Source organism: Esox lucius, chromosome 12 (assembly GCF_011004845.1).
Source record: "Esox lucius isolate fEsoLuc1 chromosome 12, fEsoLuc1.pri, whole genome shotgun sequence".
In the NCBI taxonomy this organism is placed as follows: Eukaryota; Metazoa; Chordata; class Actinopteri; order Esociformes; family Esocidae; genus Esox; species Esox lucius.
In genome coordinates, this window is record NC_047580.1 from 10264385 (window position 1) to 10279588 (window position 15204).

General features: G+C 44.7%; 1 protein-coding gene across 6 annotated transcripts in view; it reads left to right on the forward strand.

The window, feature by feature from the left end:
- LOC105008071 (dedicator of cytokinesis protein 3) overlaps nt 1-15204 on the forward strand; it is a 64432-nt gene that overhangs the window by 36526 nt on the left and 12702 nt on the right. For 3 of the 6 annotated variants that reach the window (XM_034295935.1, XM_034295937.1, XM_034295938.1), the window contains exons 14-40: nt 1728-1853; nt 3327-3451; nt 3675-3837; nt 3974-4080; nt 4172-4343; nt 5061-5158; nt 5314-5397; nt 6330-6430; nt 7767-7848; nt 8286-8456; nt 8862-8927; nt 9586-9778; nt 9973-10100; nt 10785-10931; nt 11210-11308; nt 11481-11575; nt 11861-11936; nt 12219-12319; nt 12539-12597; nt 12705-12853; nt 13109-13194; nt 13304-13330; nt 13462-13557; nt 13678-13738; nt 13836-13929; nt 14056-14204; nt 14936-15022. In XM_034295935.1, coding sequence (XP_034151826.1) covers nt 1728-1853; nt 3327-3451; nt 3675-3837; nt 3974-4080; nt 4172-4343; nt 5061-5158; nt 5314-5397; nt 6330-6430; nt 7767-7848; nt 8286-8456; nt 8862-8927; nt 9586-9778; nt 9973-10100; nt 10785-10931; nt 11210-11308; nt 11481-11575; nt 11861-11936; nt 12219-12319; nt 12539-12597; nt 12705-12853; nt 13109-13194; nt 13304-13330; nt 13462-13557; nt 13678-13738; nt 13836-13929; nt 14056-14204; nt 14936-15022 — 2942 coding nt within the window. The remainder of the gene's footprint in view (nt 1-1727; nt 1854-3326; nt 3452-3674; nt 3838-3973; nt 4081-4171; nt 4344-5060; nt 5159-5313; nt 5398-6329; nt 6431-7766; nt 7849-8285; nt 8457-8861; nt 8928-9585; nt 9779-9972; nt 10101-10784; nt 10932-11209; nt 11309-11480; nt 11576-11860; nt 11937-12218; nt 12320-12538; nt 12598-12704; nt 12854-13108; nt 13195-13303; nt 13331-13461; nt 13558-13677; nt 13739-13835; nt 13930-14055; nt 14205-14935; nt 15023-15204) is intronic. The other 3 variants (XM_020052002.3, XM_013136541.4, XM_034295936.1) reach the window with 2 other exon arrangements.

Here is a 15204-nt window from a genome sequence, read left to right on the forward strand (position 1 = left end):
AGAATAAATTCAAATCCAAACTATTAGAATATAAAGCCAAAATAATGTACATATTGGTATGTAAAATCTGTTCATTTCACAAATATACTATATATGCATGTACAGGATATTGTAGCATATATATCATACAAGGATGTTATATAACTACTTGATAAAGTAGTTAAAGCATATAGAGTGTTTCATATTGGCTTTGAAATATTGATGGACCTGTCCCTGTTCCTTCAAGGTTAAGTCAACTATCCATTGTCATAATGGTGTATGACACCATTACCACCACAGTGACAATCAGAATTTAAGTCAGCCTGAAAGAAAGGACTCTTATTGCTGATGATTCACTGCATATGTTATAGAGATATGTTGTAGGTTAGAAAACAATAATTTTATATAATAATGTTCATTAATAATAACTCACTGTAGATTTCAGTTCAAACTGACTTTTTTTGACTAATAGAATGTCAGTCAAAATCATCAAATGTATTTCACTCAATCAAAACACTTCTATAAAGCTTTTTCTTTTACATCAGCATTTGTCACAAAGTGCTTATACAGATACCCAGCCAGTAGCCAAAGAGAAGGCAACATCAAGACACTGATGCAGGGTGGCCAGGAAAAAAGTATCTTGTAGGGTCTTAACCCATGATGAAACGGACAGAGACAGACTCTTTGGGGTGGCCAGTCTGTACAGAGACAGACTCTTTGGGGTGGCCAGTCTGTACAGAGACAGACTCTTTGGGGTGGCCGGTCCGTACAGAGACAGACTCTTTGGGGTGGCCAGTCCGTACAGAGACAGACTCTTTGGGGTGGCCAGTCTGTACAGAGACAGACTCTTTGGGGTGGCCAGTCTGTACAGAGACAGACTCTTTGGGGTGGCCAGTCCGTACAGAGACAGACTCTTTGGGGTGGCCAGTCCGTACAGAGACAGACTCTTTGGGGTGGCCAGTCTGTACAGAGACAGACTCTTTGGGCTGGCCGGTCCGTACAGAGACAGACTCTTTGGGGTGGCCAGTCTGTACAGAGACAGACTCTTTGGGGTGGCCAGTCTGTACAGAGACAGACTCTTTGGGCTGGCCGGTCCGTACAGAGACAGACTCTTTGGGGTGACCGGTCCACCTCTGGCCATGCCGGGGTGAAGATAAGCACATATGACGTTCTTTATGCCTCATCAGTGTTTTTGCATGTTCACTTCCTTGTAATATTCAACAGGACACCAGAGAATTTAGAGGGAGCGTTCCTTAGATTCAAAAGGCTACCTCAACATAGAATTCAGACTGAACCCCCCCCCCCTTTACATGAACTATTGCAGTGAAAAACCTATGGACTGAGACATACACCTTTATGTCGCCCTTTCTTCCCTCTCTGTCTCTCCCTGGCATGTGTCTGGAGTATGAGTCACTGCATTCGGACATCTTGTCTTGTTCCATACCCTGCACTTTTTATCTATTCCTAACGCCACCCGACCACTTTTCTCTCTTCCTTCTATCTCTCTATCCATGTTTCTGTCTGTCCCTTCCTCCCCCGCACTGTGACTAATGTCCCTTAAATACCCCTCTGCTCCTCCTTTTCCCTCTTGCGCTCTCTTTTATCTTTCTCTCTCTCCCTTCTCCCATTCCCCCTCCCTCTGTCTCTCTCTCTCTTCCCGCCTCTCCATCCTACATCCTTCCTTCCCGACCCCCCCCCCCCCCCCCCCGTTCCATTTCTCCCTACCTCCTCCCTTCCCGTCACCCCAGGCCTCATCATCTCGCTGCAGTTGCTTCGAGGGGAGCTGGATCAGATCCGGAGGGAGAACCAGACAGTGTTCACCAGGGCCCTGGCCATCACGCGCAAACTGGGCTTCCCTGACGTCATCCTGCCAGGTGAGGGGTGGCGGCGCATGGGACCATGCAGTTGTTCTCCCGGTCCCTGGCCACCACGCGCATACGAGTCATCGCATTATTACCCAGTCATGCGCGTGCACATTTATTTTTACATACCAGTGGTCCTGAGGATCGAACTCAACATCCTGCCATTGCAAGCTCCATGATCTTCCTACTGAGCAGAATAGCATCACCCGGTTGTCATGGTACCAGATGAGGGTGGTAGTTAGGGAGTAGTTATTAGGATGTAGGGAGGAATTCCAGAGAACATGGCTTCTGTTTTATTCAAGGGGAATTGTGTGATGAACTGTGCTGATATAAGCAGATGTTTAGAAGGACAACAGTTGGAGAGACACAGTTGGACGCCAGACTCTGTCCAGAACTCTCACAAGCAGATGTTTTTGAAATAAACAAGCTTCTACTGAGGAGAATCTAGGCCAGTCATTTTCTACTTCCAACAACATTTGGGATAGAGGCCGCTACTGTGACAATTTGTAAAGAATTCATAAAGATTCTGTTTAAGTGTGTCTGCGTGTGTGTGTGTGTATGTATGCATGAGGGAAAGTAAGAAAGCAATATAAATATATGTGTTTCTCATATGTTTATTTTCATTTGGTTCATCATTCACCGTCACACTTCTGGACCTCCATTGAGATAAATACTACAGTCTACCCTCAAACACACACACTTTCACTTCCATTCACTCCCGATCTTAAAACAACTCCCATCAGCGCTCTGTGACTCACCTCATGGATATAAGGATGATATAAATAACATTAATATGATTTTATAAATAACTGCAATAGATAACTGTGTCCATTGTAGTCATTGATATCTTTTCCATGAAGCGACTCACAAGGAGTACTTTGTTATGGGCTACTGTTTATGCTACTGCTCAGTAGGCCTATTTTATTTTCCACTGACAAGAACAGTCACATTGTCAGTGTTGCATGCTAATTCAAAATGTCCGTGCTCATCTGCGCGACTACTCCAGGATCACTCGGGGCTCAGGTAAGCTATGGAGGAAGGCTAAAAACAGTGGCGGTATAAACAAACAATTCCGTTCTCATGAAACTTTCATCAGTCTTACACAGGGGACAGGTTTTGTCCAAGGCTTGAAACTTCTAGGGATGTTATCATTCCTTGGATATTTCTTTTAATCGTTTGTTTTTCATCCGAGCGTTATGAAACACAACGCTCCTAACCCCATCCGCGAGTATGAGAAGCATATTTGTGGATGGGGGTAGGAAGGATGGGGATTGAACCCCTGGTCTCTGGTGGGGAGCTGGGCTATATTTGGCTAGCCGGAAGAGTTGTCGCTCGACGGAGGTCTCTGCATTCTCTCCTGGGCATTCCAAGGCCTGTTTCTCTGAACTGTAGTGACACTGTAGCTAGGAAGGCCTGAGAGAATATTCCGGAACAGAACACTGTCAGTGCTTAACATTCTAGTTTGACTGTCCGTCCGTATCCTAGGTGACACTCGCAACGACCTGTATCTGACCCTGGAGCGAGGGGACTTTGAGAGGGGCGGCAAGAGTGTCCAGAAAAACATTGAGGTCACAGTCTATGTGCTTTATGCCGATGGGGACACACTCAAGGTAACGGAGGACATTTCAGTTGCTTGTTCGTAATTGCTTTGCATGTCATGATTTCAAACTTTTCACAGACAGATGTCCATCTATCCACCAAGCATCCAGCCAGCCATCTCTCCCTTTGTCTATCCTGTTGACCAACCAGTGGTCTTTCCATTCCATCCCGTCCATCCACTATATATCTACCCATTCTAAGTAGTGTCTGTCCTCTCTCTTTTCCTCCCGTTAGGACTGTATCAGTCTGGGTAATGGCGAGCCCAACACGAGTGAGCACCGCTCTTTCGTCCTGTACCACAACAACAGCCCTCGCTGGAGTGAGATGATCAAACTCCCCATCCCCATAGACCGCTTCAGAGGCTCACACCTGCGCTTCGAGTTCCGACACTGCTCCAGTAGGTCTACCAACCCTGAACGGAGACGCGGAACTTAGTCTTCTCATTAGGAACTTGATGGCGATTCACAGTTACGTTTAGGTCTGTTGACAGTGCGTTCTGAACAGGGCGTTAACGCCTTTGTGTTTCCCCTCAGCTAAAGACAAAGGAGAGAAAAAGCTTTTCGGTTTTGCCTTTACTCCTTTGATGAGGGAGGATGGGACAACGCTGTCAGATGAGAGCCATGAGCTTTATGTCTACAAGGTGGGGTCACACAGGCAATACATTTAGCCTATAGCAGCTATTCAACATTATGGTTGGTTACTTTTGACACGTTTCTCTGTTGTATCCCCAGTGTGATGAGAATGCAACGTTCAGTAACCAGGGACTGTACCTGAGCATGCCCTGCTGTAAGGACGACTTCAACAGCTGTCCCAACCTTCCCTCCAGTCTGCCTTTCCAGAGGAACCCCAAGGAGACCTTCTGGGTCTCCACACAGCTTTGCTCCACCAAGCTCACCCAAAACGGTACAGTTAATCGGACAAACCTGCAACGTTCCCAGAACACAAGCTTGAGTTTTTGATTCCAGAAAATAGTGCTTGACATCTGCTTAAATGTGGTGCGTAGCGTAACGACAAACCAATAACAACAATTCGATTTTTGGAAAATACTGCCATGACCCAATGTGGGAGCAATTGAAAATGTTTTTGCAACACTAAACTGTCACAGTGTTGTAGAGGCAGGACACATGGAGCAGAGCAAACTTGAAACATTCCTTGATTACTGATATCATTCACATGAAACGAGTACAAAATAATAAAGAAAAGGGACAACGAACTGAAGCAAACGGCAAACAATGACAGACAAACCAAAGGCAAGCAAGGGCAACTTAAATATGGTCCCAAATCAGAGGCAACGCGTGACAGCTGCCTCTAATTGGGGTCAGTCAAAAAATGGAGCGCAGGGATGCCAAGAGCCACCTCTGTGGTAGGCCCTGACTGTGGCCCCCGGGCGCATTGAGGTGCTTACCTGACACAAACATTGTGTAGTCATCAGAACTTGTGTCATGAGAACATCAGCCGTAGCCTCAAAATATTCTGGGAACGTTGCATTTTGGTTTATTGGGAGGTCCCGAAACGCAGGGTTTCACCACACTTACAGCGCTAAAACAGAGCCTTGAGTAGCATCTTTCCTTGCAAAGTCTATACTATATTTGACATGAATTATATCTTCTCTGTTTCCAGTGGACCTCCTTGCCCTGTTGAACTGGAAAGCCCATCCTGACAAGGTGTTGGACATCCTGGGTAGACTACGCCACATCAACGGAGAGGAGATTGTCAAGGTAACACCCGTTGCGTCAGTCGAAGCAGCCGTCTAGAAAGAACATCTCTACATCGTTTAGCCAAACACTCAACAGATTTGTGACGAGTGGCAAGTGTTATTGCTTTTGGAGAACTATGATGGTGTAATGACATAGCTGGCACCTCTCGCCTGCAGTTCCTGCGAGATGTCCTGGATACACTGTTTGGTCTCCTGGATGACAACACGGATAAATACGGACCACTGGTTTTTCAGTCTTTGGTGAGTCTACCTCATTCCATGTGTGCGTGTTTGTGTGTCAAGATCAGCGTTATACAGAACAGCTGTAGACTGCCGGTGAAAGGTTCACTTACGGGGCCTTTTCATCAGTGCAGAGAGAAAAGTTAAGAATCAAATATTAAAATAGTAACCCATGGAATACCCAGTGAATATTAAACAAAACTAAGAAATCACAAGAGCTTCGCCATCTACACACAGGGACCAGTACCATGTTAATATGCAGGGATGCCAGGTTGCTGAGGTTTATCTAAATACGCAAAAGGATAGATAATGAACAAAAGTACCAGCATATGTGACGGGTATAAAAGTGTGTCCAGTGTGTTGCGTTCATGCGTTCATGTGTACGGTTATGAGTGAATTGGCTGTGTGGGTGTGTCTTGTGTGTGTGTTTGGGTAAATCGGTCCTTAAAGGTTAGTTCAAAACGGGACCATGTGGGTCGTTCATGTAACCATTCAGTAATCATTTTGCAGTGATGTTCAACAGTCCTATCACTTGGGGCTAGAACTGTACAGGGTCCTGTCCGTTTCGGATGTGTTGCTCTGCCACTGCTTTCGTTGTCCACAATGTGGTAGTAAACAGTCTGTGACCTGGCCCTGTGATGAACTCCTTTTCACGCTGCCCTCTGCCCTGCCCTCTGTGATCTGGGGCCATGCAGTTACTACAGAACTTGTGTAACTGTATGTGAGTGCACACACAGGGGAATGTGTGCATGCGTGTAATGTGTGTAATGCGTGTAACGCGTCGTTGGCTTGCCGTCGGGCAGTAAAGGGGTGGGATGAACGGCGAGGCGTTCGTTGGTTGTCACACTGGAGGGCTGTTTCCTGTCTCAGTAAATCACAACGCCACCTTGTGTTGGTCAGAAACCCGGTCTTAAATCTGTTTTTCATTTCTGTCCTGTTCTTTCTGCCCTCAGGTGTTTATCATCAACCTTCTCAGGGACAGTCGTTTCTACCACTTTCGCCCAGTCATGGACGCCTACATACAGAACCACTTTGCAGGAGCCCTGGCCTACAAGTAATGGCTAAATTCTACCATTAGAACTGCAGGTGTTTGAGAGGTCTTGACGTCAGTATTGTGTTGCTTGGTGGAAATCATGTTAGTTTGCTAACATTTCCACTCAGTGGCCACTTTATTAGTTATGTATTAACCAGAAAAGCCTGAATTCCTCGCAGCATTTTCCGACAACACGTTTATGCTGAAAACCTGTTCCACCACATCCCAAATGTGCCCTATTGGATTGTGTTCTGTGGGGTGTGCAGACCATTGGAGTAAACTGCGATCACTGTCATGTTTGTGGAAAAGGCTTGAGGCGATGCGTTGTGACATGGCTGGAAGTATCGTTAGTTGGACGGTGGTCATACATGGATTCACATGGTCAGCAACAATGCTTACGTATGCTGTGGCGTTCGAATGATACTAAATTGTTTTTTAGCACCCAAATGTGTGCCAAGGAAATATTCCTCACACTATTACACCCCCAAAACAGCCTTGGGAGGTAGGGGTGCAGCAGTCACCCATGTTGTTGCCTCAGACCCCACCCCCCCCCCCCCCCCCCCCCCCCACAGCACGGTGCTCGTGCTCCTGATGTCCTCTGCGAGTCACACTGAAGAAACAGGAGCGTTGCCGAAAGAAATGCGATTCGCTACTCAGGTATCCGTTCAGCAACCCCCCCCCCCCCCACCCCGACACCCCCTTGATCAAAATATCTTTCCGTGGCTGTGACCTTGTCCAACCTGTACGATTGACACGAGTCACAATGGATCCGTTGCTTACTTTCAGAATCAAATGCCCTTCTGCACGATACTGTTATCTTGAACAAGTCTGGCCACTATCCACTGACCTCTCTCATTAACAAGGAGTTTTTCCCACAGCACTCCTGCTCACTGGAAGTTTTTTATTTATCGCATAATTTTGTGTTATCTCTACAGACTTTATAGTGTGAAAATCCCAGGCGGCCAGCTGTTTCTGAGATGCCGTAACCACCACGTCTGGCACCAACAATCATGCCACCGTCAAAGTCACTTAGATCTCTTGTCTTCCCCAGTCTAATAATAGATCAACCCATAACTAAACCTTGTGACCATGTCTGCATGCTTGGATATGACGCCATTGTATATATTGTTGGTCTTAGTGTTTGACTTTGGCGGGCTGCTACCCATGCTGCAGTATCTCCACCTATAATCTTCTACTGCTTCAGCTTCCGAGTAGACCTGATAGGGTTTTTCCTAAAAAGTATTGTGGAGCTCCTAAATGAATACCGGCACCCATTCCAGTTAACTGGAATTCCGGCTCTGCTTACATAACCATGGCATCTCTAGTGGTTTTCACTCTTTCGTTTGTATGTTTTTAGAGAGCTGATACGCTGTCTGAAGTGGTACATGGACCGCTCTGCAGAGGTTGTCAGGCAGGACCACATCCAGGAAGCCATGAGGGTAAGGCTCACATCAACACAATAAGAGGTCTGCTGTTAGACATTCCCATCATGCTTTTCTCCACAAAACATGTAACATGTAGACCCACTTTAGGAACAAATAAAGAATAGTTGAATCTAAATGTATTGATTGTTTAATCTGAAACTGGTGTAGATCAGATCAGATTTCCGGACACATGAAGACTAGTGATGTCTTACAACTGGGAATCCTAAATAAATACTACCATGTTTGTATTGCGGATTGCTGGCATGAATTATGATCCTGAGATGTATAATTTAAGGATATAGCGGTCATGTAGAGGTTAATTGTGTTACAAGTCCTAAAGAAAGGAAGCGTTTATGTGAAAAAACAGAACCCAACAAAACAGAAGCCCTAATATAACGATAATGTCATTCATGTGCCTGGACCCTGTCGTCTCCTGTCTGTCCACACTGCAGGCCCTGGAGTACCTGTTTAAGTTCATCGTCCAGTCTCGGATCCTGTACTCGCGGGCGACCTGTGGTATGGAGGAGGAGCAGTTCAGGGCCAGCATCCAGGAGCTTTTCCAGTCCATTCGCTTTGTGCTGAGCCTGGACAGCCGCAGCTCAGAGACCCTGGTCTTCACACAGGTCAGAACATCTAAACTTCCCGGCTGTTGTTCTGTCTGTTGCTGTTCTGCTGGTTTGTTTGTCTGTCTGATAGCCTGCCTGAGAATCGCTTGACTTTAATCCAGAAGTTAAAGATGTTTGAGTTCTGGACCATGTATGTTATTCTTTCCACCAACGTACACTAATTTGTACATTTTGGCGAAACTTATATTTTTTTCTGTTGTTTCAACCAGTCATTATGTTCTGTTGTCTTTCATTCAATGTAGCATTTAATTTATTACTATTTTGTCATTTATTTAATTTAATGTTAATGTCTGTCTCTGTTGCTTGCCTGTAAAACATTTTATTACATTTATCATCTATTTTTTATTTTTGCTCTGATCACTACTCTTACTGTTGCCCAATCCTTGGCTTGCTCTTGGACAGTTTAGGGGTGTGATCAACTGCATGCCTTTCAATGGTAGTCATGCTCCAGGCATCTCTCCAGTCTCAGTAAGTCACAGCGCCACCTTGTGTTGGTCACCCAGTGCTACAGTATCATAACTCCCTTACCATTGGCATAAGTAAGCAATAAGGCACCAGATATTGGTGTGTATGGTCATTATACCAAGGATAAGAGCTGTATACTATACAACACAGAGTTCCATGATACAGCACATAACCATGGTATGTTGACATTTACACAACGCCCCCGAGAAGCATTATTTAAATTACAAACTGGTCACCAAAGACGTTAGAACAGTAAAGAAAACAGAAATGTTGCAAAAGATGTCATGTATTGTATCACAGCTTTCAGCCAATAAGGTTCCAGGTTTCAAACCACTCTGTTTATTATTAAGCAATAAGGCACAATGGAGTGTATGGCCAATAAACCACGTCTAAGGGCTGTTATTAGACAGGACAGTGTCTGGATACAGCTGGTATCTTGCCGATATACCACAAAACTCCAAGATGCCTTAATGTCATACCCGTGGTGTACGTTCTTATATACCAGAGCTTTCAGCCAATCAGCATTCACTGCCTGCTTTATAATGTCATTTATAAAATGGGGGAAATACAGCTCACCTAAAAACCTGCTCCTCTCTGTCTCTGCTGCTTCTTTCTTTTCTTTCTTTGACTTTGTCCTTTTGTCTATCCTGGACCGCATCAGGCAGCGTTGTTGAACAGTTTCCCAGACATCTTTGACGAGCTACTGCAGATGTTCACGGTGCAGGAGGTGGCGGAATATGTCCGGGGCACCTTGGGCAGCATGCCAAGCACGGTGGACATCGGTCAGTCCATGGATGTGGTCAAACTGCAGTCCATAGCCCGCACCGTTGAGAGCCGACTCTTCTTTTTCCCTGGTGAGTCTCGTAGGGAATAATATGTAATGTCAACATAACAACATTAATCAGTGAGAACTGTTTGATTCACCTACAGTAAAGTGGGAATTGAATAGAGGGTTTCAGTGTTTGTTAGGCCAGTCTACAATGCCGTGTTTAAACCTGGTTAATATATTTTCTACATTTGATACCCCCAACACATTTCTCTCTCTCAGAGTCTCGTAGTATCTTGTTACCGGTGGTCTTGCATCATATCCATCTGCACCTTCGCCAGCAGAGGGAGCTGCTCATCTGCTCAGGAATCCTGACCAGCATCTTCTCCATCATCAAGACCAGTTCTATGGTACATCACATCATCCCTGAAACTACTGCTGAACCTACCACTGAAACTGCCAATGAAACTACTGCTGAATCGACCACTGAAACTACCAATGAATATACTGCTGAATCTACCACTGAAATTCACACTGAATTTAACACCAAATGCACTGCAGTGGTTGTGGTTAGAGGTCAAAGGTGGCCTTAATACCACAGATCAGATTTCCAACCCCCCAGGCCGAATCATAAACATTAGTCGGGTGACATTATATCTGATCTTGTATCTATGTCTGGAGGCTACTTCTCTGCTTACTGGCTACTTGGACATTTTCAGTAGTGTTCACACAGTGCCCCATTTCCTCTGCACATTTCCTGTTTCTAATAGAATTAAAGACAGGCTGCCTGACTAGTTGGTAAAACGTTACATAATGCCAGGTCTTGTGAAGTCAAGCATAACACCATGTCATTGTTTGGACTTTATTGTCCAGGCATTAATATCGGGGGCCACTTAACACTGAGTGCCGAATTAATCTTTTAAATGGTCTGTCGAGCAGCTTATTTAAATGCATTAATTATTCATTAAATTCTATCTGACTGCCTCTCTCTCCTTCCTTTACTATACCCTCCTTATCTCAATCTGTCTCTCCCATATTTTGCCTCCTCTTTCATATCTCTCTCTCCTGCATCGTTCCCCACCCTCTCGACCTAGGAGTCTTCTGTGCAGGAGGAGGTGGAGATGATGGTGGAGAGCCTGTTGGATGTTCTGCTCCAAACTCTGTTGTCCATCATGTCCAAGTCTCAGTCTCTGGAGACAGCCAGGGGGCAGCGTTGTCCTCAGTGCACTGCTGAGATTACGGTCAGAAACTCTTCTGCAACGTCTTTTGCATTATCCTTTCTTTAAAGCGACTTACATTATGATCCTACAGTACAATCCTATAGGGTTGCTATTCAAGGAGCTTCAAAGAAAAGTCCTGGTTTTCCCTCATGCAGGATTCCTTGAATCAGAATTCTGCAAGCGTATGTCCCACACTACCTGGCTGGGTCTTTATTCGGCACAGGTGGCAGAACAGATACGGTGTATCATTTGTAATATATGTGACCTCTCTAATATTGGGTGTGTTCCTACCTGTCCAGGGGGAGTACGTGTCCACTCTGCTGTCGCTACTCAGACAGATGACAGAGATCCACTTCCACCATCTGCTCAACAACTTCCACAGCAAAGAGGAGCTCAAGGTGAGAGCTGCTGGGCCAGTCTGACAACTACCGACTTTTATAATCTACTCACGTAGAGTGTAATGCTGTGTGCCGATAATAATGTATGAAATAAACACTACAACTACTGACTTCTACAAAATCTGTGCGGATGACAATGTATCAATTAACCAGTTCAGCCGCTGTTTTCCAGGAGTTCCTGTTGAAGATCTTCTGCGTGTTTCGGAATCTGATGAAGCTCACCATCTTCCCCAGAGACTGGAGTGTCATGAGGCTTCTGACCAGTCAGTGAGTCTGACTCCCATCTCAGATAAACCCTTCCTTCATATTTGCCTTAACAAAGTGGCAGGTGGTCGAGCAGTTGGAGCATTTGGCCGCTACACAAACAGTATCTAGTTCGAACCGTAGCGTTGTCAAGGGAAAGATGAATGATATATTGTTCTGTCCCAGAGCAAGACCGTTGACCCTGGTTGCTCCCCAGGTGCTGATATATCCAAACCTTTATCCTGACTGATAGCATGTGATCTTTGTCAGTTGTATCATCAAAACCTTTTCCTGTCTCCCCTTCTGCAGTGTAATTGTGACCACTACACAATACCTGTCCCCAGCATTACACAAGAACTTCTCGGAGGCAGATTTTGACTTCAAGGTTTGTGCATCTGTTGAGGAATGAGAAGGGTGACATTGAACAAGTGCGTTAAGCGGTCAAACGACAGACTCTGTTGACAAAGGACGGTTTGTTTTATCTACATGTTTTCCCAAACAATAGTATGCTGTCATTGTCTGAGCTGTGTCTGTCTTCAGCCTAATGTGACTGGAAAGGCAGAACCTTCAGTTGAACTATAGTCATTACAAAGGCGCATTCATAAACATGCCTTTATTGGAATGGGAATGTGATTAGATTTTTGTACTTGTCTGTTCTCTGTACAAGGTTTGGAACTCCTTTTTCAGCCTGACGGTCCTGTACATCAATCAACCCAGTCTACAGCTGGAATCTTTGACCCAGGCCAAGAGGAAGAAAATCCTGGATAAGTATGGACCTCTGTTCAACATAACTCAATTATGTACTCACAAAATGAGGAATAATATATGTATATAATAGAAGCCACACAGGCATTTTTCAAGTATGCAAGTGTGTATGTGTTTACCAGCTTTTGTTCACTCAGTAGCTTCTGATGCTGTGTCTTAATTTGAGGCAGTTTCACACAGCAGGAAAATCCTCTGTATTATCTCCCTGTCCCGTCTCTGCAGATATGGTGATATGAGGGTCATGATGTCTTACGAGCTCTTCAGCATGTGGCAGAAACTCGGTGAGATAGAGTTAGAGTCATAAAACCACATGTCAAAGTCATTCAGGCACTCATGGACCACGACTGTGTCGCTGTAACGTACATCCTTCAACCTCTGTGTGCCCCAGGTGAGAATAAACCCCACTTCATCCCTGGAATGATGGGCCCGTTCCTGGGAGTGACGCTCGTGCCTCAGAGCGAGGTCCGAAATATCATGATCCCCATCTTCCATGACATGATGGACTGGGAGCAACGGAAGAACGGCAACTTCAAACTGGTAAGTGGCATCTCCTGCTAAGTTACACCTGCCGTGGCCTCCTCTGTAGGCATTTGTTTTAATACATTATCACCCAATATATTTAGTACATTATCACCCAATACATTTAGTACTTTATCACCCAATACATTTAGTACATTATCACCCAATACCTTTAGGATTTTATCACCCAATAGTGTGTGTTTTAGTGCTCTAGGAAAAGGGGGTATCCATTTCATTCCGTTTACAAAAGCCGCTGTGTGCATGTCTATGTAGGTGGAAGCGGAGTTGATGGACAAGCTGGAAAGCATGGTGGCTGATGGGAAAGGAGACGACAATCACAGGGAGCTCTTCGGCCTGCTGTAAGCACCGACAATATCAGTGTTGTATTAATGAACTGTGATTGTCGTTAACGGTGTGCTGTTACATGCTCCTGACTTTGCGTGTGTCTTTTTCCACTGCGTCATCCAGGACCCAGTTGTTTGGGCCTTACCCCAGGTACGATATGAGGTCCTCCGGAGCCTGAGCCGTTGCTCTGAAACTATCGTGGTCCTTTCAAGCGTGCATGCGTTTACTTGACTGCTTTTCTCCTACTGTGCATGTGTAACACTGTCTCTCTCTGTCTCTAGCCTTCTGGAGAAAATCGAGCAGGAGACTTGGAGAGAGACCGGCATATCGTTTGTCACTTCCGTCACGAGACTGATGGACCGGCTACTAGATTACAGGTATAATTCATTACTTGATGGGATTACGGATTCATATTAATGTCTTAACATTTACTATTGTTGATAATGGTGATGCGCTGAGGGGATAGAATAGACGGTGATGCCCTTCTCTGCTTTAAGGGACTGTATGAAAGGAGATGAGATGGAGAACAAGAAAGTGGGTGGCTCTTCCAATCTCATGGTGAGGAATTTTAAACTAATGTTGCTGTTACTCAGTTATGCCGGCTAATTACACCCACTTACACAATGTAAACATAAAACTTGTGTGGCCTCAACAGAACTTCTACAAGTCCGAGATCAACAAGGAGGATATGTACATCCGTTACATTCACAAACTCTGTGACCTGCATCTGCAAGCCGAGGACTACACTGGTAACCTCACTGTGCTGTTTTTTTACTTTAAAACTATTTTACCTGCAGTCGGGACTCAGGAATACAGTATCATCAATGAGGGTCAATGATGCTGACTTTTGACCTCTATGTGCTCTCTGCCGCCAGAGGCAGCGTTTACCCTGCTGCTGTACTGGGAACTGCTACACTGGGAGGACCGGCCCCTGAGGGAGTTTCTCCATTACCCCACACAGAGCGAATGGCAACGCAAAGAGGGCCTCAGCCGCAAAGTACTCCATTACTTTAACAAGGGAAAGGCAAGTCATGCTTAGTCAAGTCAGACTAGTCAAGCCACGCTTAGTCAAGTCAGACTAGTCAAGCCACGCTTAGTCAAGTTAGACTAGTCAAGCCACGCTTAGTCAAGGTAAACTTATGTGAAGTCAGGTCCAGTCACATGTTAAAATTTTACACAAATCAAAACATCATCTTATTTAATTTCTAGTATATTTCCTATATAACAGGTCACTTTTAAAAGTTAATGTGTTCTTAATACTTTGCCAAACAATGTTGACTTTTCTTTGTTCGTATTTGTGGTGAATGCTTCAGTTGGAGAATAAATGCTTAAAAACCCCAGCTATGACTTTTTTCTCAAAGAGATAGTTTGAACTCAGAAATCAGCAGTTTTGGAAGGAATGAGCTGGTCAATCAGAGCTCTATTGAAATTTTCTATGAAAGGCTTTCTAAATGCTGTTGATGATGTACGCCCACACCACAGAAAAGCATCTTTTTAATATATATAATTAAAAAACATTTGGAATGTGATTATATAACATATATTGTAAGTGATTATAGGTAACAACATAGAAATCTGGAAACCCTGGCTAGCTACTGAGTCCCATTTGTGTGTAAAGAAATTGACGTGTCAGGATATCTTTAATGTCACTTTCCCCATTCAAATACTCCCAAGAACAGTGTTCCATAGACAGGATGTTGTAAACGAAATGGAGTCAAAATGGTTAAGCTCTCTGTCTCACTATTCTCATTCCAGTGTTGGGAATATGGAATATCACTCTGCAGGGAATTGGCTTTCCAGTATGAAACCTTATATGACTACCAGAGCTTGAGCTGGATACGGGTGAGTCTTTCTGTCTCTCTTCCTCCCCTTTGTCTCTTTCAAGGTGATGGAAAGAAAGGCATTGTACACAGCATCTGCCAGTGCGTGTGTACTTCCAGAAGTGTGAAATCAACAATGTGGTGAGAGTTGCTTGGAATAGGAACCAAAAGGCAGCTAGCGGTCATTAAAGATTGCCAGTTGAC